At 37.3% G+C, this 24,393-nt stretch overlaps 1 protein-coding gene across 4 annotated transcripts in view; it reads left to right on the top strand.

Annotated features, from left to right (window-relative positions):
• Sipa1l1 (signal induced proliferation associated 1 like 1) overlaps window positions 1-24,393 on the top strand; it is a 335,149-nt gene that overhangs the window by 245,611 nt on the left and 65,145 nt on the right. For all 4 annotated transcript variants that reach the window (XM_042692744.1, XM_042692740.1, XM_042692742.1 and 1 more), the window contains 4 exons: window positions 10,958-11,061; window positions 14,922-15,079; window positions 22,478-23,051; window positions 23,972-24,246. In XM_042692744.1, coding sequence (XP_042548678.1) covers window positions 10,958-11,061; window positions 14,922-15,079; window positions 22,478-23,051; window positions 23,972-24,246 — 1,111 coding nt within the window. The remainder of the gene's footprint in view (window positions 1-10,957; window positions 11,062-14,921; window positions 15,080-22,477; window positions 23,052-23,971; window positions 24,247-24,393) is intronic.

Raw genomic sequence — 24,393 nt, 5'->3', positions numbered from 1 at the left:
CATAAAACACTACCATTTATTGAAGCGAACTATTAGCTATAGAGATACAGAGCCAGAGAGAGAGGATATACTACTAGAATACTTGGGTTCATAATCAGAGTCACCAGAGTTGGACTGCTCTCTGAGGAGAGGTGTGGGTAGACAATGAACACAGGGCAGTGGATGTAGATCCTGCAGAGTTGCTTCAGAATAGCAATGTATTAATTGTATTATACTTAGCAGAATGAAAGCGTAGTTAAAATCTCTAGAAACTTATAATTTGATTGTAAACCCTAGAAGGTTTTACTGTTACTCATTTGCTAATCCTCATATTGGTCTATATAGTCAGCCTTCCTATGGTTTTCTTTTGTATTCTTTTAATACCTAGGAGATTTTTTTTTTTTTTTAACAATTCTTTCTTCCATTATTATCCACATTCCATCTTAATCTCTAAGAGAATTTGGTTTTTGGCTTTAATGTTATTTTGGCTCCATAAATTGTGTTGATTAAAGGTGCAGTAATGAAACTATCTGTTTATGATACATAAATCTAGAAAGGGTGTCCACTCACATACTTTAAGTTGTAGATAAAATAGTTGAATTCTCATATCTATTTTTGTTCAAGTTCATTGGCTTCTGCTGCTTGTCTGCATGGAAGTCATTTTAAATTTTATTTCAAAATTGTTGCATAGACACCTGTGACCTGTTTTCCTGTGAGAGGGTCTCTGGATTAGCACATCTGTATTGCAGTCTATAGTAATCTCTCCTAGTTTTTTTGTACAGGAAATTAAATAAGGAGTTGAGTCATGAAAACAGAAAAGCATTCATAAACTCCACTGCAGGAAAGAATTTCCTGTTGCCATGGTTTTGCTGTTGCCAACTTGGAAACGACATACAAGAGAGACTATTAAAACCCATAAATAGCCTAGTCTCTTAAATATTATTTTAATGTTCTGTACTCTACTTGTAACCGCATGAGATGTTAAATTGCAATATTCTCTTAAGCTCTTTTTATCTAAATATTCTGATATTCACCTCATACAATTTATTGTATTTATTGTTATGTTAGATCAACTTTCATCATCACCACAAAAATATATTGAAAAGATCTGAGCCAGAAATGGTAGACTACTTGGTAGACAGAAACTGGAAGGATCGTGGCTCAAAGACAGCCCTGGCAAAAAGTTGGTGAGACTTCCCATCTTAGCCAATAAGCCAAGCGTAGTGGTATACATCTTTTATCCTAGCTACTTGGGAGGAAAGTTAGGATGATTTTCATCAGAGGATAGCCCTGATAGTACATTTCAAAAGAAATGTACTCATTACCTGACTTAAGTAACTGTAACCCCTCTGTACATCACCTTTATTGTAGCAATTTTTGAAAAAGCCCTTATCTGAAAAATAAAGCAAAAAAAATCTGGGGATGTGGCTCAGGTGGTAGAGTACCTCTTAGCCAGCACAGAACCGAGTTCAAGTCCTGGTTTTACCAATAATAATAACAAGAACAATAATAATGAAATAATTATGTAAAAAAACTAAGAAGAAAAGGTCTAATTACCTTTGTTCTATAAAAGTATGGTCAGATTAAGTTAAAAAGATTTTATATTATTTGTATGTTCATATATACATGGCTACTCCTTCATAATAAAGAGCGATGTGAGAGATGTGCATCTAGGATTTGATTGCACTGTTGCAGTAGGTAAGGCAACATAGCACTCTGTGCACATTTACCCCCAATATCCCAAAACTTTGAGGGGAAGAGGGGGATTTACAACACTCACTAATGTTTTAGAATTATGTAAAGAAAGTTTATGGTTGGTATTCTACCACTTGAGCCATACCTCTACTTCTAATTTTTGATTAGTTAACTGGAGATAAGATCCTGGCAGATTTGTCTGTGAGCTGGCCTTGAACTTCAATCCTCAGATCTCAGCCTCCTGAGTATCCTGAGTAGCTAGGGTTTTAGGCATGAGTCACTTGTACCAGCTCAGTATCTTCTTTTTTTACCTTGTCTTGTTCAATATATTCTCTAATTCCATCCATTTTTCTGGAAATGACATGATTTTATTTTTCTTTATGCATGTGTAATATTCCGTGTGTGTGTGTGTGTGTGTGTGTGTGTGTGTGTGTGTGTGTGTGTGTGTGTGTGTGTGTGTGTGTGTGTATGTGTATGTGTGTGTGTATACCATATTGGCATCTCAGAGTATCTCCATTGTTTGACTATTTGAATGATGTTCAATAAACAAATATGTAGATATCTTTCTTGTATATTGATTTACTCTCCTTTGGATATATGCCCAATAATGGAATGGCAGGATCATAGGTAGGTCTATTTTTGGTTTTTGAGGAACCTCTATATTGATTTCCATAGTGGTTATACTAATTTATACTTCTACCAACAGAGTATAAAGTTTCCTTTTCCCCCCATATCTTTACCAGCATTTGTTTTCTTGATAACTACCATTCTTACTGGGGTGAGATGGAATCTTAGTATGGTTTTGATATGCATTTTCTTTATGAGTGAAGATGTTGAACATTTCTTCATGTATGTATTAGCCATTTGCATTTCTTAGGAGAACTGTTCAATTTCCATTTATTAGTTGGGTTATTTGTTTTCTAGACATTTCATTTCTTTAGTTATTATTCTCTTATCTTATGAATGGGTGGTTAGATTTTTCTCCTATTCTGTGGGTTGTCTCTTAGTTCTGGAGATAGAGTCTTTTGCACTGCAGCAACTTTAATTTGATGAAGTCCCATCTGTAAATCTTTGCTCCCATTCTGTGTACAACTGGTATCCTATTCAGAAAATATTTACCTGTAATTTCTAGTGTTTCTCTTTTCCTGTAGTAGATTTAAAGTTTCAAGACTTTAAACTGATTTTTTTTTCTAGTATGGAGGCTTGAGCTCTTGAGCTTTGTTCCAAATGGAGTTGATTTTTGTAGGAGGTGCGAGATCTTGCAACACCCAATTTTCCAAGCATGATTTGTTGAAGAAGTCATCTTTTTTCCAATATGCTTTGTCTCCTTTGTCAAAAAAATTAGTTAGCTGTAGCTGTGTGGTTTTATCCCTGGGTCCTATATGCTGTTCTATTAGTCTTCAGGTCTTTTTTTGTGTGCCAGTACCATGTTATTATTGTTACTGTGGCTCTGTAGTATAATTTGAAGTGTGGTATTGTGATACCTTCAACCTTACTCTTAGTACTATGTTTGCCACTTTGGGTCCTTTATGAACTTTTGAATTTATTTCTCTAATTCTGTAATTAATGATATTGGTATTTTAATGGGACAGAATTATCCCTTTTATCCTAAGCTAATTGCGATAAAAACTAGAAGAGTCTAGATGACTAAAAGAATCATCATTTTACCTGCTATTACATAATAATAGACCACCAAAATAAGAACATACAACACCCTTACTGGCAGAGAAATGTCTTCTCTCTGCTCACCCACAGAAAGGACTTTGCCCCATGTTCTTAGTTATATCCTCAGCACAGCTTGTCTAATTGTAAGGAATTTTTTTGTGTCAAGAAGTTCTTTCTTTCAGTACTCGTTTGAAAAGAAAAGAAAATGCTTTACAGAACAAATGTTCTTCAAACAAATAATTCCCATAGTAGATCCCACTTAAATCTTTGTATTTGTACTTTTCATCAAATTAAAATATTTGCCTTTTTTTCACCATTCCACCTCTTTTCTGAGTCTCCAGTTCTACATGTACTACCATGTACTATGGTACCACAGGTTAATGAAGCTCTACCTAACTTTTTTCTAATGCTTTATATTCTTCTCCATGCTTCAGTCCTATTGAAGCTTATTGTAGTTTTCTTTCCTTCCCTGGTTTTAAACCAGTCCAATTAAATTTTCATTAAGGTTTATGTGTGTGTTGGTGGGAGGGTGTGGGGAGGGGGCCGGTTGTGTCCTGGAGCTTGAACTCAAAAGTCTGGGTGCTATACCTTAGCTTTTTTGTTGAAGACTAGCACTCTTCTGCATTCTTCCACTTGAGACATAGCTTCACTTCTGGCTTTTTGTTGTTTTAAACTTTATATAAAAGTCTCACTAGCCGGGAGCCCGTGGCTCATGCCTGTAATCCTAGCTACTCAGGAGGCTGAGTAGCTGTTCAAAACCAGCCCGGGCAGGAAAGTCTGTGAGACTCTTATCTCCAATAAACCACCAGAAAACCGGAAGTGGTTCTGTGGCTCTAGCAGTGGAGCGCTTGCCTTGAACTGAAGAGCACAGGGACAGCACCCAGACCCAGAATTCAAGCCCCAAGACCGACCAAAAAAAAAAGTCTCACCAACTTTCCTGCTCAGGTTGGCTTTGAACCATGATACTCAGATCTCAGCCTCCCTAGGATTACAGGCATGAATGAGCTCTTGGCACTCAACTATATTTGGTAATTTTTTTCAAAAGTATCTTCTATTCATTCTTCATTAGGTTTATGCTATCTTTTAAATCCTTGATCACTTTTATAATAGTTATTTCAAAGTCTGAATCATCTGAATCCACCAATTCTGTCATCTCCTTCATATTATGTATTTTTTCTTTGGGTTTTTTCCTGTTTGGGTATAAGATTTTGCTGGGTTTTTTTTGTTTGTTTTTTGGGTTTTTTTTTTGGGGGGGGGGGTCTGGTCGTGGGGCCTGAACTCTGGGCCTGGGCACTGTCTGTCCCTCAGCTCTTCAGCTCAAGGCTAGCACTCTACCACTTGAGCCACAGCGCCACTTCCGGCTTTTTTCTTTTGCCTTATGTGGTGCTAAGGAATTGAACCCAGGGCCTCATGCATTCAAGGCAAGCGCTCTACCATTGAGCCACCTTCCCAGCCCCATGTTGGTCATAGGGCTTGTACTCTGGACCCCGGCTCTGTCCCTCAGCTCTTTAGCTCAAGGCCGTCACTCTACCACTTGAGACACAGCGCCACTTCCGGTTTTCTGGTGATTTATTGGAGATAAGAGTCTCTCGGCCTTTCCTGCCCAGGCTGGCTTTGAACTGCAATCCTCAGATCTCAGCCTCCTGAGTAGCTAGGATTACAGGCTTGAGCCACTGGCACCTGGCTATACTGTTATTTTTAAGAAGTGATAAGTTTTGTGTGAACAGTTGGTTCACTCATGGAATAGCTTGATCTTCTTGAATCTTGCTTGATTTTAATCTTTGTTCGAGTATATCTACAATACACACTGTGGCTAATGGAGCCCAATAGGTTTGTCTTTCTTACCCTCAGCTTCCCACTCATTAAATGAGGTGCCTCTACAAAGGTCACAAATGGAATGTGTTCTGACTCAGTGTGAAACTGGATGGATTGTTTGATTTAAAGTTAGGTGGTAGTTCTTTCGTAATAGTTTTTCTTTGATTGGCTTTTAGAAGTTAATACTATACATATGCAGTTTACTACTAAGCCCCAAGGTCAAGGGAACTTTGTTAAAATTTCTTAACCCAATTCACACTGTGGGTCCTCTTCTTGGGTAGTTTGCCTAGCAAATGTCCCCTGCTTGTACTCCCTGACTTCTACGCTATTGTGGCTTTCCTCTTCAAAGTCTTGCTCTGTGCCATTGTCTAAGAAGCGACTCGAGGTAGAAAACTGAGGATTCATAATCTTCATCTTTTTGTTGTTGTTGTTGTTGTTTTCCAGAAATCACTGTCTAAAGCTATCATTGCTTCCATGACATAAACAATAGGCTCAGATTATTTTAGCAATTTTTCTAATTTGCATTGGAAGGGTGAGTCTTATACTAGGAATCCTCTAATGGCTAGAATGAGAAATCCAAGATTTTGTGTGTGTGTGTGTGTGTGTGCGCGCGCGCGCGCGCGCGCGCCATTTTATTTAAAACCTTCATACTGTGAGACAGCATTTAACCCCATTTTACAGAATTGGCTTCTTTAGATTAATTAGCATGCCTGTGATGAGATAGCTAGTAAAAATTAGGGAAATAGAACAGATCCCAGTAGTGTTCTTAATGAATCATTCCAGAAAACGTAACTGAATCTCCCCACCTTGCCTTCTGATTCTGTGTTTCTCTCTCAAGCCCAACAGTGCCCACACCATCTCATGAGAAGATAGCTCCACTCTGTGAACCAGTTAGTGAAGAGAGGAGTTGATACAACTATGAACCATTTTTTCTTTTACATAGTTATCTGCATAAAGTTCATTTCTTCATCTCAGAAATATATTTATTGAACAAATAAGCTACAAGTAAATGTGTCACAGGATGCCATAAAGAAATTTTTAGTAGTGGCTTTTTTTTAACTTTTTGTTTTTGTTTCTGTATTTGGATGATATAGCTCTAGATAATTCCATTTCCTCACACTACAAATAAACATAAAAATCAACTTCCCACTAGGCAGTTTATTATTTGAAAGCTGGAGACCACCCTCGTTTTAAGCTGCATATATGGATTATTCATAGGGAAATTATTTCCTGACTGAGCATTGTTTGTCCAATCAGCACAAGGGAGACTTAAAAGCACTTAGAAATCATTCCTTCAAATCCCTGCCCTCATTAATTTGCTGTGGTATTAGAGTTTGTCACTGCCTCCATATATTTTAGTGACGTGTAAAGGCAATTTTGATTTCAGAGTCTCTGAAAGGACATAGGCTTTTCATTAAAAAAAAAAAAAATCCTTTTTCATTAAGAACATTTAAACTTTGAAAGGGAAAGGACCAAACCAGCATTGCTTGTATGCTTTGCATATACAAAAGGCTATTCAGAGTTCTAGACTAGTAAAGGAAGAGTGTTTATATAGATAAAGGATTCTTTTTAAGAAATTTGCCTTTTTTATCTAACTAAGCAAAGTTTTACATTGTTACCAACACATCTATTAATTAACTTTTATGGGCTAATGTTTGCATATACTTTCACATGAGCCTTATGGCAGTGAGAGCCCTAAGTAGAGAGTGAGGGACTAGTTGGTAGATAGTTAGCAAATGATGTTGTTGGACTTCTAATTGTGATCTTCTTACTTCATATAGGGAATCAATGTAATTGCAGAATTCTTGCAACCTGCACAGGAGGTGGAAAATAGTAGTGGCTGACTCTTAAGTACCAGCTCAACACTACCTCTGTTCTTTTCTCTCAGTTATCAATTTTGAGAAGCCATGAGTCCCCATGTACATTATTTGAACCAAATCAAGTAGTATCAATTTGCCAAGATATATCTATGCTCTCTTTGATTCTATCCTTAATGGAATAAAGTAGCCAATCTCCTGAGCATGGTTTTAATCGTATTAAAAAAAATAAGTAAATATAGATGCTAGAATGGTGGAATCCTTGATTTCTCCAACTGCTTCATTGATGAGTGAAATAGCACCATAGGGCCCAAAATGTTATCATCTCAGATACATGGCAGTGTTCCAGAAGCACACCAAGCCTGGCTGTGCTTTTCAGCATTGATTTCCGTGCCAGCCCACCCCACCACCATTCTCAGGCTAGTTTCCATGCATAGGAGATCTGCTTCTCTCTGACTGCATGAGGATCACAAATGATTGATTCCAACAGCTAGCAACCTATTATAGTATTTTAAGCCCACAAATTATCTGGTTTTCTCTTGCATTCAGTGATACTCCTTTTATCCATGTATTCATAGATTTGTTTCCTGGAGTACTGGAGATAGAACCCAGGGCCTCACCCATACCAAGCAAGTGCTGTCCTTCTAAGCTCTACATCCGGTCTCCATAGAGAAGCTATAAGCTTTTCAAAAACTTAGTTGGCTCAGTTATCATCTAGTTTTTCTTGTGCCCCCTTTAATGTTAACGCAAAGGTTACTCAAAAGCCTATTTTTTTTCTGACTCAGATTCACATGCATATACCTTTACCATCCAAGCATTTGGCTACTCAAAAGCAAAACAGTTGAGTGAAAAGAGAAGTTAAGAAAGACTGACATTGCTTCTATGAGTTTGCTAACCTGTTGATACCATCCTTAAGAAGAAATGTGCACAGTAGCATACTATCACTGATCTATACCTGAGAATGTCATCATTCCTCCGTTTTTCAATGCCTACTTTCAATAATTTACATTTTTGTTTTAGTTTGGTTATTTTGAAACAGTTTGGTTGTGTGATCAGGTTAGACTCAAACTTGTGATGCTCTTGCCTCAGCTGCCCGAGCACTGAGATTACAGGCGTAGCACCACATTAGTGTTAAAGTATGAACCATAGTAATGGTTATATGCCACCTATTGGTGGTGTGAGTTTAAGGTGGGCCGTTGACTATCAAAATGACCCATATAATATCTGAATTTACTGTATTAAAACCCCATACAAATATAAAGTGTCTATCTTTTTTCATCACTCTGCTTAACAAGCATTTTTTCCTTTCAGAGATTGCTGAATATATCTTCTCTTTAACAAGATAAAATGCATTTTTTTGTCATCCTATTAAGACTTGCATGGTTAAGACTTGCATGGTTCAAGATTTCATAGTCACTCAAAATCCAAGTGTAGGATCATTGTATACTTGCCTTATAGAAAATAGCAAACATTCCTTTCTATTCTTCCTGATTAAGTGTAGCAACTCTGTTACATATGTGGTAATTTTAAGATTTTGGAAATCCTTTCTTCTCAGAAAGGAAGATTTCATTGTTTGGACTCATGTCTAAAACTTTTGAAGTTGTTTCCAAACTGTTAAAAATATCAGCAAAAATTTAGAACTTTTAGAAACATCCTCAGGGGAAAAACATGCTAGTCAGGTAGCTTGCATTGTATAAATGAGACATATAAAGGAGAAAATGGACTGAGAGCACAAAACAAACTATCCTCAGGGCTGTCTTCCATTTTACTTTTCTTCTCAGGTAGTAATCCTTTTAGCTTTAGACAGACATAAAGCAAAATGTAGTAAGCGAATACTGGTGACAGTCTTTTTTTCTAGTTCATTAATTTTTCTTAAAATTGGCTTGAAACACATGTAAATACTTGTCAATACTGACACATTCACCTTAAAATATTAAAAATGTACTAATCATTTCTGCTATTTATAGCAGGGGTTCTTCACAATAGATAAATTCTTTATACTCAAGACTGATCTTAAGCAGTTCAGTGAAACTCTATTATAGCAATATGCAGTCTTTTGTAGTGGTGGTCATTAATGTTGTTTTTCTTGAGTTACATATTTTTGCAGTTTTCTAGTCATTTTTGCTCTTTTCTGCTTTTGGTTTATTTTAAATCCTTGCATTTTACATCAGGTTCAAAAATAAGAGCTTCCATTAAGCTCAAGCTTGAAACAGCTTTTTTAAAGCTGTCTGTAAAGCTGGTAGCTCACATCTATAATCCTAGCTACACAGGAGGCTGCGATCTAAGAATTGAAGCCCCACACCCAACATGTAGCATTTCTAGGGAGGAAGCCTTTTTAAACTAGTTCCCTAACTGATGATGTACATGCTGAATTTTGAGAACTACTAACTTAAGTATAAGCCAGGGGTTTTGTTAAAGGGATGGGGAACATTTTTTTCTGCCCAGAGCCATTTAGGTATTTATAACTTCATCCATGGACCATACAAAATATCAATATAGGTAGACATCTCTGGGGCAGCTGACAAGAAGCATACAAGAAACACATATTTCATTGGATGCCAAATTATTTCAAGGATCTTTTATGTTCTAAAGGTTGAACATTTTCACCCCTGATGCAGCATCATTCTCTAAAATGTAATAAGTGTTTTGCTCTTCAAAAATATGGTTGATAGAGGTGAGTTTACCCAGAACGGATGCACATTTGCTCCTTTTGGAGTCCATGCATCCAGGATTCTGTGAGTTTAAACAGGTAGTCCCTTTCAGCTGGGCAGTAATAAGTATCTACACTCTCTGTTTTGGCCCCAGGTAGTTGTGTGCTTGTTGATTCTGAAACCTTTTCATTTAGGCAGTATAGGTTATTTTTTTTCCTTAAGGACAGTGAGAATACAACAAATATTTAAGTTTCAAGTCAATTTCTTGGATATTCCTATAGTACCTCCCCCTCTCTCCCCCATTCTTCTGTTTTCTTTTGGTGCCATTCCTGGGGCTTGAACTCAAGGCCTGAGCTCTGTCCCTGAGCTTTTATGCTAAAGGCTAGCATTCCACCACTTTAGCCACACAGCTCTACTTCTGGCTTTTGGTGGTTAATTGGAGAAAAGAGTCTCAGAGACTTTCCTACTTGGCCTGACTTGAACTGTGAGCCACTGACACCCAGCAGTAAATTTGTTTTTACATGTTATAATATTGTTAAATTATCAACTTTTTTTATTTTTAAGATGCTGAACAGAGGGGTCATTTTTTTTTGTAATGAACAAAACAGCTTCCTGGCTTGTATTCAGAGAATTAGAAAAGAGGCTCTTAACGTGATGTCTGTGAGCATGGATGGAAAACAATTTTGCCTTTATTTTCACTGTCCCTAGTTTGAAATTTAGCATCTCTTTCAATTATGAACATAGACAGTAAACTATAGTTTTATAAGTTCTACCTGTGGATTTATAGACTTATCAGAAGCAGATATCTTCATATTGCTTCTTGTTGCAGATATCTCAATAATATCAATCTTGTGCTCAGCACCTTTTAAAATCATTTAATAGTTTATCTTCTGATTTAATTTCTTTTGATACTATAGATTTTTTTTTTCTGTATGGATTCCAGCCCATAGGCTTCTGAAATTAGATTGCCAGAGGCTCAGGTATTAAAAACATGAATACATCTACAGTAGGTCTTTTTTTTATTTTTTTTATTTTTGGGTCCGGTCATGGGGCCTGAACTCTGGGCCTGGGCACTGTCCCTCAGCTCTTCAGCTCAAGGCTAGTGCTCTACCACTTGAGCCACAGCGCCACTTCCGGCTTTTTGCTTATGTGGTGCTGAGGAATCAAACCCAGGGCCTCATGCATACAAGGCAAGCACTCTACCACTGAGCCACCTTCCCAGCCCCTACAGTAGGTTTTAATAGACTCTTTTCTTTCAAATCATTCTGAGATATTTCTCAAATTATTTTTTCTCTATTCTCACAGTCATTACTGTGCACTTTTTTTTAACTGCAGCTGACTCCACTGGAACCCATTCTCTGTACACGGCATACAAAGACTATGAAATTATGTTCCATGTTTCTACTATGCTGCCATATACACCTAACAACAAGCAACAGGTAAGAGATCCTTATGTTATCTATGTTTTCCCCCTCAATTCACTTCCTAACTCAAGCCTAAGTTGCAAGTTTGTAAAATCTGAATTCAATGTTTCACCTGTTATAGCAGCAGGAAGCTTTTGTGCTTTGTGGAAGTAAGGAATGACAGATGAGCTACAAATAAATGATGAGACAAAAATTCTAGGTTAACAGCCAGCTGGATGGCTCTGTGGATTAATCATTTGTTTTTCACACATGGGGTAGAGGTTCCCATGAAATCTAAAGAGAATAGGTTGAAATCATGGTGACTAGATGACTAGAAAGAGTTGGGAGATCAGATATGAATGGGTAAAGGTTCTTCTAAGAGGCCAGTGCACAAAGGAGACAAGTAATGATGTTTCATTGAAATTTCAAAGGAAATTCTGTATACCATCTTGAAGAAAAGGTGTCAGCAGGATCTGATAATGTTCTTTCTTAGCCTGTTCATCAGGAGATAGCAAAGAACTTAAATAACCATTTCATATATGTATATTAGATCCAGAGGCTTATCTTTAAAACATCTAAAAGCACAATGCCCAAATACTAAATGGAACCAAGATAGCAAAATGCAGAATGTAAGAAGTGACAAATTCTAAATGAACAATGCCAGACTGAAATGTGCAAGAAGTGGAGAACTCACAGACTCTCAGTCTAGTTTTACTTCTGACCTTAAAGTAGAAAAACTTTTGTTCTTGTCAATTGTGCTAATAGAACACCAGCCAGCTGCAGAATGAATCACATCCTCTTTTACAGAATTTAACCAAACACTGATCTAATCTTCTACATCATCACTTTAGGTTTGATTAAATTACTAACCTCACCAACAAAATGTTGTGTTCCTGATTACCAAAGTAATCAAAATCAGGAAATAAGGCAATGAATCAGCTATAAATATGAAATAACCCTATGTTAAATTCCCTGACCTAGACTTTATTGACAGTTTTTTGATGCAAACTCCATATTCTACATTTCTCTGAGAGAGAAGTACCATGGTAACTGGGCTCCAGTGGCTTATGACTATAATCCTCACTACTCAGGAGGCTGAGATCTGTAACATCAAGGTTTTAGGCTACCTCAGGCTGAAAAGGTTGCTAGATTCTGTCTCCAAATTAATCAGCAAAAAAGCATGGCTCAAGTAGTAGTAGAGCACCAGCCTGGCAAGCAGAAAGAGGCCCTGAGTTCAAACCCTAGGACCACCAAAAACAAGACAAACAAAATATGTTAAGAGAGACATAATAAAACAAAGGAGGAGGCAACAATGCTTTGTATCATTACCTTGCCCATGTAATTGTAACCCCTGTGTATGGTATTTTCACAATTTAAAAAAAAAAAAAAGAAAGACATACTAGATTTCTTACTCTGACCAATCGGTAGAGGAGAAAAGAAAATTAACTAATGACATTTTAAGAGGAGATAAAGGCTTATTCTACCTGATTCCTACAAAGAGAAAGAAGAAATTTGTGTAGGTAAAATAGTTAATAACAACATATGACTATTAAATAAGTTAAAGTTTGGACAGAGTGAGTTGTCATTTAAATGGACGACTACTTAAATAATTTAATCAGGGAATTTGATTACTTAAGTAAAAGACATTTTAAAAAAAGTTATAGTCAAGCTGGGTACTAGTGGCTCATGCCTATCTATAATCCTAGCACTTAGATTCTAAGCCAGCTGGGTCAGAAAAGTCTGAAAGATTTCCTATCCAGTTAATCAGTAAAAAGCAAGGCTGGCTCCAAGTGGTATAGTGCCAGCCATGAGCAAGTGAGTCAATTCAAGAGTTGTAGGCCCTGGGCTGGGAAGGTGGCTCAGTAGTAGAGTGCTTGCCTTGCATGCATGAGGCCCTGGGTTTGATTCCTCAGCACCACATAAGCAAAAAAAGAAAAAAGCCAGAAGTGGCACTGTGGCTCAAGTGGTAGAGCGCTAGCCTTGGGCTGAAGAGCTGAGGGACAGCGCCCAGGCCCAGAGTTCAGGCCCCACAACCGGACCCCCCCCCCCCCCGCCCCCCCCCCCCCCCCGCAAAAAAAAGAGTTAGAGGCCCTGAATTCAAGTGCGTGTGCGCGCGCGCGCACACACACGCACACACACACGATATGGTCGAGAAAGTAATTGTTTTTTCAAAAAACAATTTTTTGTCGGACATGGGTCTTGAACTCTGGGTCTAGATGCTGCCCGTCAGCTCTTCAGCTCATGGCGAGCACTCTACCACCAGGTTTTTTTCTGATGGTTAATTGGAGATAAGAGTCACAGACTTTCCTGCCTGGGCTGGCTTTGAATCACAATCCTCAAATCTCAGCCTCCTAAGTAGCTAGTGCCACCAGTACCCAGCAAAGTAATTCTTTATATTAAGACATTTTTACTCTCTAGCTAGTGAATTTGATTTCTTTATAGAAATGATTTTATGTTTAAAATCTGTTTTGCATACACTTTTTGCATACTTTTCAAAATAAGTATAATCTTTCATTATATATACCATAAGGTGGTTCTATTTGACTTCATTATTAAGATTAACTTCATATATGTTGAAAGAATACCATATGAAATGACTATGGTATCACCTGTGCAGGAATTGGATAGATAGATAGATAGATAGATAGATAGATAGATAGATAGATAGATAGATAGATAGATAGATAGATAGATAGAATGAATACAGATGAGTAGTATATTTTTATGTTCATCTTGAGTATATTGATTTTAAATTATTGGTATATTGTATAGAGTAATCAATTCAGACTGGGTTTTATTTCTGTTACATCTGACTATATGTCGTATTTAGAAATGAAGTAAGTTGCCTCACTGGAAAATAATTTGAGATGTCTTCAAATTTCTAGTTAAAAGTATATTTCCCAACTATTTTTAAGTCTCGGTTCTCAATCCAGTCTGTTATTTCTTCCAGATGACAGCCAGTAGTAAGTCACTGATTTTACTGGTATGCAATTTGTATCTTAATGTCACCAGAGGTTTTTTTGTTTTTGTTTTTTATTTTAGCACTAGAGATTGAACTCAGGGCCTTGCACTTGCTAACACTGTTCTGTTTGAACCATACCCCTAGCCCATGTCATTAGCAAATTTAAAAATGAATTTTGTAAATAGGAGCTTACAGATATGAGCTTCCCTAAGCATCAGACATACAAATTTTGTTTAATTTTCTTTACACAACTGACATTAAATACTTAGAAAGCTTCTCCTGAAAAAGCACTGTCCTAGAATGATATGGGGAATCTCTGCATTTGCCAACCACCCATTTCAACTACCTGTTAGCACAAAACTGAAGGTGGTTTTAAAGACCTTTCTTTGTACTTAAAGGAACTATTTAAGCCAAAAATTTAACCTGCATTTAACTTGTTACTACACGGTGTAATAACATCAATTCCTTTATTCCCAGCTTGTGACACAAAATTCTGTCAGATAAAACTTTAGCTAATATTGTCTCTAGCTAATATTTTCTTTAAATAAAGCCAATTAAACAAAAACATAAATTGCATTGTAATTACTTCAGCCATTCTCTTTTCTAGAAGTCTTCCACATGGCAAGTTTACATGAAAATGGAACAGACCTCTTGTTATAGAAACTGAAGATTTGGAGATGCTGAAACTTGGCATACTAAATATTAGCAAATATTGATTAGATCAATTTAAATGGCTATGTCTTCTGTGCAAGTTCCGTATTCTTCCTTGGAGGGAATGATAAGACACTCTAAAATATTGATAGTAACTGTAGATTTTTTACTCTGGTGTGTGTGGATAGTAATGAATGTTTTAAATATAATTATCTGAGGGAATTGGGGTGGGCAAACAGTCAGAGCGTTGTCATTTATGTTGGTTGCTTATTGTTTCTTTCAGCTCCTACGGAAGCGTCACATTGGCAATGACATTGTAACAATTGTTTTCCAAGAGCCTGGAGCACAGCCATTTAGCCCCAAAAACATCCGGTCTCACTTTCAGCATGTTTTCGTTATTGTCCGAGCTCACAACCCTTGCACGGACAGTGTCTGTTACAGGTATGTGTGAGTGCTGCAACGTTGGCTATGTGGACCGTGGCTGCTGTGCAGAGGCATCATCCAGCTGTGCTTTCTAAAGTGGCAATAGGAGTCTATTACTATTTTGTCTTCACAATTTGTGTGCACATGGCTAAAATTCACCTGGTGACATAATCTGATAGTGTTGGCATTTCCCAGACTTGGTCAGACACCTGTTGTTTTCATTTGCACCTCCTCCTTGTGTGGTTGTCCTTCATCCATACCATCTGGTCACCATCTAACTAATTACTTCTATACTAATTATATATGGTTTTTGGTTTGCTGGGAGCAGAGAAAAATGATCATAATAATTAGGAGAGAGAAGAAGTTTATTTGAAATTATTGTTACTAAAGAAAAAGCCTAAGCCCTTACTTAGGGCTTAATTAGGTATGTTAAGTACATGTACTTAATACAAATACACACACTGAAAATGAGTTCTTTCCTTTTTTTAATTGTCAAAGTGATGTACAGAGGGGTTTCAGTAACATAAGTAAGGTAATGAGTATGTTTCTAGTCAACCTTGTTACCCCTTTCTTTATCTCCCTTATTTTGACCTGTTGGCTAAAGTGCCCATCGTTTTTAACCCCATCATGTGAAACTGTGCTTGTCTTTGCTAATAGTAGCACACTGAACACACTCCTGCTCATGACTTCTGTTTGGAATTCCCTAGTTGTAAAAGTTATCTGAAGACCCAACACATGGCTATCATCTGTGAATTTTTAGCTATTTACAAATCCAAGAAAATTATGTTTGAGTATCACTGAAAAACAAATCACAAAAATTATAAAGTTGTGACTTTTTTCTGCTGTAAACTTAAGGAATCAGATTCTTCACTGACTTTTTCAAATGAGCTGTACATAGTTCCTGAAGTTTGTGACATATCAGAGGTGTTTGGAGGCTCAGTAAATAAGGCACCTTTTTGCAACCTTTATTGTTGGGGATAAGGGGGGAGGAGTTAATTTCCTCATGAAAATAAATATAAGTTAGAATGGAAAGTTTTCATCAATTTTAACATGATACAGGAGCCTTCAAATAATTTTCACAGCTATGAGCTTTCCTCAAACCATAGCTACTCTCCCAACTAAAAGGAACATTAATTTATAGTCCTCTTTCATTAGAGCTACTATGGTGAAAATGTTTAGAGTTATTCTAAATACATTGAGTTATTCTAAATTTATTTAAATCTCATTTACCTTTATCCCTAAGTAATCTAGTGAGACAGTAAATCAATTACTTTTCTATCATCTAAAATCTTTTGTTCCCAACTTTTTTCAGTAGAAATCTTAATGTTTTTTTCTTATTGTCCCCTACTTACTATCTGATGTATACATCATGGAAGCATTATTTTCTCAACTAAACTAGAACATAAATTGCATTTTAATTTCTTCAGCCATTCTCATCTCTAGAAATTTTTCTCCATGACAAGTTTATGTGAAAATGGAACATAGAGCACTGCAAGGTCAAGTTACAGAGAAAAATCAAAAATGGGACTCAGTTTGTGTGTTTTAGAGCATTTGTGGATGGAATTCAATGGTAACAAGAGGAGTAAGTCTAGGAGTAATGAATAGTCATTTATGCCCAAAATAGAGACAGGAAAGAAGAGGGAGAGCACCATTAGGGAACTTATAATGTAGGGAAGAGAACTAGGCAGTAGAGTGTTTTTCAATGCTGGGCATCAGAGTAAAATAAAATTTTAGGAAAATCCATCTAAACAATGACAGAACAATAATTTGGAAGTTATTGTTATCTGTTTGTGCTTCTGTATTTATTCAGTACTTATGTGTGCTACCTAGAGTATGTCCAGAGAGAAGGTCCTGAACTAAAGAAATGCTATTTCTCCCTGAGAACTGGAAGTTTATATAGGAAAAACTGACTAGTTCTAGAAGCCAGTTAACCTTGAATAGTCTTGACATAGCCAAGAACTCAAATAGTTACTTAAGTCTATGTACTAAAGTATACCCTGTAATTGATCAGTGAAAGCCTCCAGTCTCTGTTATTTTATTTGCATCATTACAGTAAGCTTAATTGCCTGGTCCCAGCTGATAGAGCAAATTAGAAGCAACAAATCAAAAAGATGAAGGAGCCGTTAAAGGCAAGAATATACAGAAAACCATCAACATGTGATTACTGTTAGGGGAGATGCAGAAAACACTACTCAAATCAAAGATACAAATTCAATAAGCATAGCAGTATGAGGTCATTTGATTGGAGGCAAACAACCAAATATACTTCACTCACCCCTGAGGGCAAGAAAGAACAAAACAAAGGGTAGAATATCTCCATTTTTCAACAACTAATGAATTAATGAATCTAGCCTTGATGATCAAAGGCTGCCAACATCATAAAAAAAGACAAATGTGTGCCTCATAATGGAAAAACAGAACCTCACCTATGAATCAGTTCCCTCTCATTAAATCTGAATCTGATCAAATCTCTAGATAAGCCAATTGATAAGAAATACAGAAGAGAGAGCAGCCTAGTTTTAGTGGATAAATTCAAACTTGTCTAGGCTTGTCTAGCGTGAGTTAAGGCCCTGGCTTCCATACCTGGGGGGGGGGGGGGGGGGGAAATAATTGCAATGTGTGGACCTTGAGTCGTAATTTAGGCAAAAAAATCTTAAGATATTGTAAACAACTGGAAATTAGATAATGGATAGTTTATTTGATAAAAATTAAGAAATAACTAATTTTATGGTTGCAATAAGTCGTTATTAAAAACAACAACAACCCTGAGCCTTCAGAACAAATGTTTCTTGTAATTGGTAGCTTAGTTTAGGGTCAAGAATGAAATAAATATAGAAGAGTCAGTATAATTTTTTAAAACTGCTCTTGGATTAAATCAGATTGTAAACCCTCTGAGGTGTTAAATTTCCCTTTCTGTACAATGGAAGATTGTTTGTGACATCTATTCAAACTCCAGTCAATATGGGATGTGTACAAGGGAGTAAGATATATGCACATTAAATGTACATACTTTGTTAAGGTTCATTTAAGAAGAAAAAGCCAAAATGGCCAAGTGGTAGGATTTTTCCCCCATAAAAGTACGTTACCAGATCTTCCTAAGACTTATGTGTGTTCACTTTGTTTTTAAAATAACTTAGGGAAAAGTTCAGGTTCAATATAGTCTGTTGTGTGGGGTCCTTCAAGTCTGATCTCTTGTCTCAGCCTCTTCTGACTCCTTTGCCAACCCCTCTCCCTGTCTCTACCCACTTACTCTTGTGAAACTACTTAATCTCCAGGAATTTAAGAGCAGTAGTCTGTATCTACTGCTCTGTGGGCCAATGTCTTTGCTCTCACAGCCCTGCCCTCCTTCACCTGATAAACTCCTGACCTCCTAGGACTATGGTGATTTTAGCAGGTAGCTCAATCTATTGGAATTAATCTTCGCCAGTCTTTGGGTTTTATCCTTTATCCTTAAAAGTTGCCTAGAGCTTAACTAATGGGAACTGGATAGTGTTGTTGGGGGAATGAGTACCAGTAGAAATATAAAGCTCCCTAGAGAAAATGAGTGACAAGGTATGCTCTGTCCTTGATCTTTTCTTCCTTTGCCCAGTTCTGCTCCCCACATGCATGGCAATTTGAGCCAGGCTCCAAGAAGAGAACCAGCGGAACCTCCTTCTTCTATTTGGGTGTTTTCTTTGTCATTCATTTTAGCTTGCCATTCATTTAGATTGTTATTCTTTGTTATTCATTTAGATTGGGGATTGGGAAATATTGTTTATTGTTGTTTCCATTGAGCTTCTAAAGTTCAAGTGTCAGACTTATATTCAGATGTATCCCTGTATATCAACTTCAGTTTGGCTTTGAGTATCAAGACCCACTGCTTCATCCAAGGTGTTTGATGTCAGCAAATGTTACATAGCCCTAATCAACTACGTAAAGCCTCATGGTGGTCTCTTGGCCCATGAGACTCATGTGGATGGCAGTCTTTAGCAAGTATCTTGAGATTCGAAGGGGAGGTTGAAAAACCTATCTTCAGAGGGAAGTGTGGTATCTTGTCCGGGAGTTCTCTGTTGGCTTCTGAGGGCTTCACTTTAGCCCTGGCTCTCTCTTGACAGTTTTGTATAAATCATCTCACTTCTCTACATCTCTTTCCTGGAGAAGTGAAGAATCTATATGTTATGTTCTCAGGGAGATAAGCACAGGATACCATCTAGTTCTCTCCATCATTCTCAGATGTTGCAGAAATGTTCCTTAATGGTTTTTGTAAAAGCAAAGTGAATTCTTAAAGCCCAAGATTTTTATTAGAAGAGTTCAAAAGGCAGTAACTTCATGTGCTAGCTCCCTGACTGCTTTGCGCTAGTTTCTTAGCATTGTCCGTCCTCCAGGTTAGACTCCTGGACAGGATATCCTAGTTTATAACCCTACCTAATGCATAAACCATGGCTATAACTGCAAAAGATGTATTATTTCTGGGATCCAGTGTTGCATACTAGCATAGCTAACAGAATTTGGCCACACTGAGGCTCGTTTTTTTAGAGAATCTGCTTCTAAAAATAGTTAGAACCATTTATAATTAATATGTCTTAAGTATCTATAGCAAATGGGCTTTTTTTTTTTAAGACAAATGATACTATGTTGCTTAAACCAGGCCTTATTATAAAGAGGTCAGCACAAGTGGCATTGAAATTAATAAGCTCTTAACCTCATAGAAACCTTGAAAGTTAGATTTATCCCAACAAAACTCTTCATTTGAAAAGAGCATTCTAAAGTATCATCTTCCTCATCTTCTTTTTCTGTAAAGATTCTATTTGTAATAACACAAAGCTGATTTTAGTGTCTATATCATTTACCTCCCTACTGTGGTGAATCACTGATAATTACATGTTAAAGTTTCAGTTCTCTCCCTCAATTCAATCTGGAGGCTTCTAATTATTGGTGGGTTTTCAGTATATGTTTGTCTAAAATTCTGTCACTTAATAAATAGATCTGTAGAAAGCCAGTGGGTTTGAGAGCAAATAGATAGACGGTGCTCATAATCACACCCCCTGCTAAGCATGTTCCTCTCCTTGTTTAAAATAAAATCCCAGCTGTTCCCTGAGGAAGAAGAATGATTTGAGTGAAATTAGCAACAGAAAAAAATCACCGGTTTTAAAATGAAAAAATACTAAGTATTTCTGGACACTTACAGGATTCCTTTAGAAAATCTAGCAAATCTAGATTTCAGCATCTTTTGCTCGACTTCCATAGCAGGGCGGGGGGGCAGGGGAGAAGAAGATCAAAATTATACAGCTGTCAGCATTCAAGTCAGACAGTTACAACAGACCAGAAAAAATGCCTTTCTAATACTGGTGTAATTAGGCTATACTGCATGCATATAGAGGTTTCTATGAATTCTTCAGTTGGAAAACGTAGCATTACTTGACATCTTTCTTTGTTAAAATGTAAGCCAGGTAGTCTTGGGTGTGTATATGTGTGTGTGTCTGTGTGTGTATTTGTAGAATCAACAATAGGCAAATCTATCTATATCTTCTGGTATGGCTTTTCCATTTCACCAAATAGTTTTGTCATAAGAGTACTGATTTTTATCCTGCTTTCATAAGGCATAGTAAAAGTAAAATTAAATATCTTAAAGCAGATTCTTCTTAAAATAGAGAATGTGAAACAGTTCCTCAGCTTAATTTGAAAGGTACATACTCATGATTCCTGTTCTGGGAGTTTAGATGAAGCCAATTTTTATATTATTTCCTTAATAGTATAATTGCATAATTGAGTCACTTTTAGATGATCTGAGAAGAGGATTGTTTGAACTGTTAGAATCATAAATTCCAGACATCTTAAGATTTGGCTAAGGATATCACATGTAGTCTTAGAATATAATGTGGAGATACATGCTCTCCATTTAACTTCTGTTTACACGCTCTCCATTTAACTTCTGTTAAATTTAATCTCTGTTTCAGAAAATCAGCAGAAATTTAGAATTTTCAATGTTTCTAAATTTAATATTTAACTTTTTATGATTAAAATTACAGGTCAGGGCTGGGAAGGTGGCTCAGTGGTAGAGTGCTTGCCTTGCATGCACGAGGCCCTGGGTTCAATTCCTCAGCACCACATAAGCAAAAAGAAAAAAGCCGGAAGTGGCGCTGTGGCTCCAGTGGTAGAGCGCTAGCCTTGAGCTGAAGAGCTGAGGGACAGCGCCCAGCCCCAAAATTCAGGCCCCACGACAGGACCAAAAAAAAAAAAAAAAGAAAAACCATAAAATTACAGGTCAATAGAGATATTCATATGGCCCTTTTCTTAGTTCCATTTTTAGAAATACATATGCAGAAGAAATGATGGAAACAAACTTTCTCATGACAGTCTTGCCTAAAGAAATAGGAAAGGGAAAATCTTCCTCACAAGTAGATTGTCAGAATTACATACCAAAAACAGACAATTTATACCAGTTTAAGAAAAATAAATGCAGTTTTCCAGGCACTGGCGTCTCACACTTAAAATCCTAGCTACTCAGCCACTACTGAGTAGCTGAGATCTGAGAGTTACTGTTTAAAGCCAGCCCAGGCTGGAAAGTCCCTGGGAGTCTTATCTCTAATCAACCACCAGAAAGCTGGAAATGGAGCCATGGCTCCATAACTCCCTGAGTAAAAAAAAAAAAAAAATGCTCAGGGACGTGCCAGGCTCTACGTTCAAGCCCTAGTACTGGCACAAAAATATAAAGCTTAAATACAGTTTTAAAGTGTTGTTATTAAATAAAGATCATAATCATCCTATTACTCAGCATTTTTATTTTAAAATCAATGCTTTTAATCTGGTCATATCATGGCATAGGACAACAGATAATATTTATTTGTTTAATAGAAATTTGCTTCCTATATATTTTGTATCTTGTGGTATTTTCATAATAAGTTGTTTATAGGCATCCTGTCTCAAATGGAAGGCACATTGGTGCTCTAATACAATGTGTATTTGCTTATGGTCTAGAAGGTTCAATAATTGTATAACCCACCAACCCCAAAACAGTTCCTAGGTATTCAAAATACATTTGATTTTTTTATGTAGAGTATTATGACAAAGGTTTTATTAATGGAGTTTTGTTTAGCCTGCTATTTATAAAGGAATTGGAAGTTTGTTAACTTTACTTTTTTGCCTTAGAAAAGTATTTTATGTTCCCTAATGTCTGAATGTGATTGAATAAAAGATGATGCTCATATTAGCAGAAATGTGTATTGCTTTGAAGGAAGGAGATGAGAAATAGACGTTCTTTCGAGGTATGCCCTTTGTTTTTTCCTGGGGCTTTAATCCAGGACCTTGTACATGCTAGGCAAATACTTGACTACTCCCTTACTTCCCCAGCTCTGTGTTTGTAAAAATATATTTTATTTTCATATTGTAAGATATATTGATATGCTCTTTCCCTTTGATTTTTGCTTTGTCTCCTAGTGTGGCAGTCACCAGGTCCAGAGATGTGCCTTCCTTTGGACCTCCTATCCCAAAAGGGGTCACATTTCCCAAGTCAAATGTGTTCAGGGACTTCCTTTTGGCCAAAGTGATTAATGCAGAGAATGCTGCTCATAAATCAGAAAAGTTCCGGGCTATGGCAACTCGGACTCGCCAGGAATACCTGAAAGATTTGGCAGAAAAGAATGTCACCAACACCCCTATTGACCCTTCTGGCAAATTTCCGTTCATCTCTCTGGCCTCTAAGAAGAAGGAAAAGTCTAAGCCATATCCAGGAGCTGAGCTTAGTAGCATGGGGGCCATTGTGTGGGCAGTCCGGGCCAAGGACTATAACAAGGCTATGGAAATAGACTGTCTTCTCGGGATCTCCAATGAGTTCATCGTCCTTATTGAACAGGAAACAAAGAGTGTGGTTTTCAATTGTTCCTGCAGAGATGTGATAGGGTGGACCTCAACTGACACCAGTGTCAAAATCTTCTATGAGCGAGGAGAGTGCGTGTCGGTAGAGAGTTTCATTAGCAATGAAGATATCAAAGAGATTGTCAAACGGCTGCAGGTGAGTCTTTTCCTTCCTCTCATTCACAGGCCTCTTCTCTTACATAAAGTTTTCAGTTCTCAGTTATCCAAGCTAGTACTTTTATTAACTACCCTAGAAACTCCCTTAGATCAAAGCAAGTGAGAGCAACATAAAAGTTTATGTTTTCCATCATGTATTGAGAAAAGTTTCAGTCAAGTGGGGGAATACACATTTCTCATTTGCATGTGACTTGATCCCTCTCTATCTTGGTGACTGATGTAGATGTTTAAAGAGTTATTGGAGGATCTATTGTCATAAATTTTTTATAGTTTCTCATTGTTGGCAGGTCTCTGTTAGAGATTTCCTTTAAACCTCAGGAAAGCCATTGAGCTCTTTGGATGCAATAGTATGTTAACATTTGGCTGTAAAAGATGAGTGAAAGATTTGTTTTTCCCTTCCCCTCCATAAATTATACCAACATCAGATACAGTGAAAGCAGGGGTTATACCATGGGGGGAGGGACATGGGGGAGGGACATACAAAGTAACAAAGAAATAATCTTATAAATGTGTTATGGACCCATTGCAACAATGAGACGTACAAGTTGTTATATTGAAAATGAACTTTACAACTTTGGTTGGGGGGGGGAGGAGAGTTGGGTGGGGGGGTGGGGGGGGAAGGAAGGGGAAACAAAGGAGGAGGCTACAATGCTTGGTAAGAAATGTACTCATTATCTTGCTCATGTAATTATAACCCCTCTGTACAGTATTTTCACAATTAAAAAAAATGTCTAGAACTAAAAAAAAAAAAAAAAATGAATGAAAGAGGAAGGACCAGCCTGTCCCTCAGCTGGTCATAGGCATTCAGCAATAACCCTACTTTAGCAGCAGTTTTCCAGTTCCATGTCTCTCCTTAATACCTCATACATTAAGCCCCAATCTTTTTATCTCCTTTTCTAGTTTGTTTCAAAAGGTTGTGAATCAGTGGAAATGACTCTTCGAAGAAATGGTTTAGGACAGCTTGGCTTTCACGTGAACTACGAGGGCATTGTGGCAGATGTAGAACCGTATGGCTATGCATGGCAGGCAGGGCTGAGGCAGGGCAGCCGCCTGGTAGAGATCTGCAAGGTGGCTGTGGCCACCCTGAGCCATGAACAGATGATTGATCTCCTGAGGACATCCGTCACAGTGAAAGTTGTCATCATTCCCCCCCATGATGACTGTACCCCACGAAGGTAGGTCTGAGACTTGAAGGGTGGGGTTTGTGTGCCATATAGAATGACTAGCAGGTAGGGAGGCAGGTGTTATGCAGAACAGTAGATTCTGTGCAATGCTGGAAGTTCCTTCCATGGAAAGCTTGACTCAGATCACAGTTCCCTTTC

The sequence above is a fragment of the Dipodomys spectabilis genome, unplaced genomic scaffold (genome assembly GCF_019054845.1).
Source record: "Dipodomys spectabilis isolate Male_0828 unplaced genomic scaffold, ASM1905484v1 ptg000157l, whole genome shotgun sequence".
NCBI lineage: Eukaryota > Metazoa > Chordata > Mammalia > Rodentia > Heteromyidae > Dipodomys > Dipodomys spectabilis.
The sequence above is the reverse complement of the archived record's forward strand: the minus strand, read 5'-3'. Positions and strand labels throughout refer to the sequence as shown.